Source organism: Eimeria mitis, genomic scaffold (assembly GCF_000499745.2).
Source record: "Eimeria mitis Houghton genomic scaffold, Emh_scaff4019, whole genome shotgun sequence".
Taxonomy (NCBI): domain Eukaryota; phylum Apicomplexa; class Conoidasida; order Eucoccidiorida; family Eimeriidae; genus Eimeria; species Eimeria mitis.
In genome coordinates, this window is record NW_013572353.1 from 2,674 (window position 1) to 3,159 (window position 486).

The window sequence follows — 486 nt, forward strand, 5'->3', positions numbered from 1 at the left end:
CTGCTGCTCTAGCTCCTGCTGCTGCTGCTGCTGCTGCGGCTGCTGCTGCTGCTGATGCTGCTGCTGGAATAACCTCGTCGGCCCGCTGCGGGGCCGCCAGACCTGACGCCCCGCCTGTTGCTGCTGCTCCTTTGGTCGCCATTGCTGCTGCTGCTGCGGCTGCTGCTGCTGCTCCGGCTGCTGCTGCTGCTGCTGCTGTTGCCGCTGCTGCGCCTGCTGCTGCTGCTGCAGCTCCTGCTGCTGCTGTAACCGCTGCTGCGCCTGCTGCTGCTGCTGCTGCGGCTGCTGCTGCTGCGGCTGCTGCTGCTGCGGCTGCTGCTGCTGCGGCTGCTGCTGCTGCGGCTGCTGCTGCAGCTGCCACTGCTGCTGCTGTTGCTGCCGGTGCCTCGGCGACCGCCGCTGCGGCTGCGGCCGCCGCTGCTGCTGCTGCTGTTGGTCACTCCGGTCTGTCTGGTCCGAGTGTTGCTGCATGCAGCAGCAGCAGCA

At 68.9% G+C, this 486-nt stretch overlaps 1 protein-coding gene across 1 annotated transcript in view; it reads right to left on the bottom strand.

Annotated features, from left to right (window-relative positions):
- Positions 1 to 486, bottom strand: part of EMH_0071620 (uncharacterized protein) — a gene marked incomplete at both ends in the record, with an annotated part of 5,029 nt that overhangs the window by 2,502 nt on the left and 2,041 nt on the right. The window contains one exon of the mRNA XM_013499123.1: positions 103 to 465. Coding sequence (XP_013354577.1) covers positions 103 to 465 — 363 coding nt within the window. The remainder of the gene's footprint in view (positions 1 to 102; positions 466 to 486) is intronic.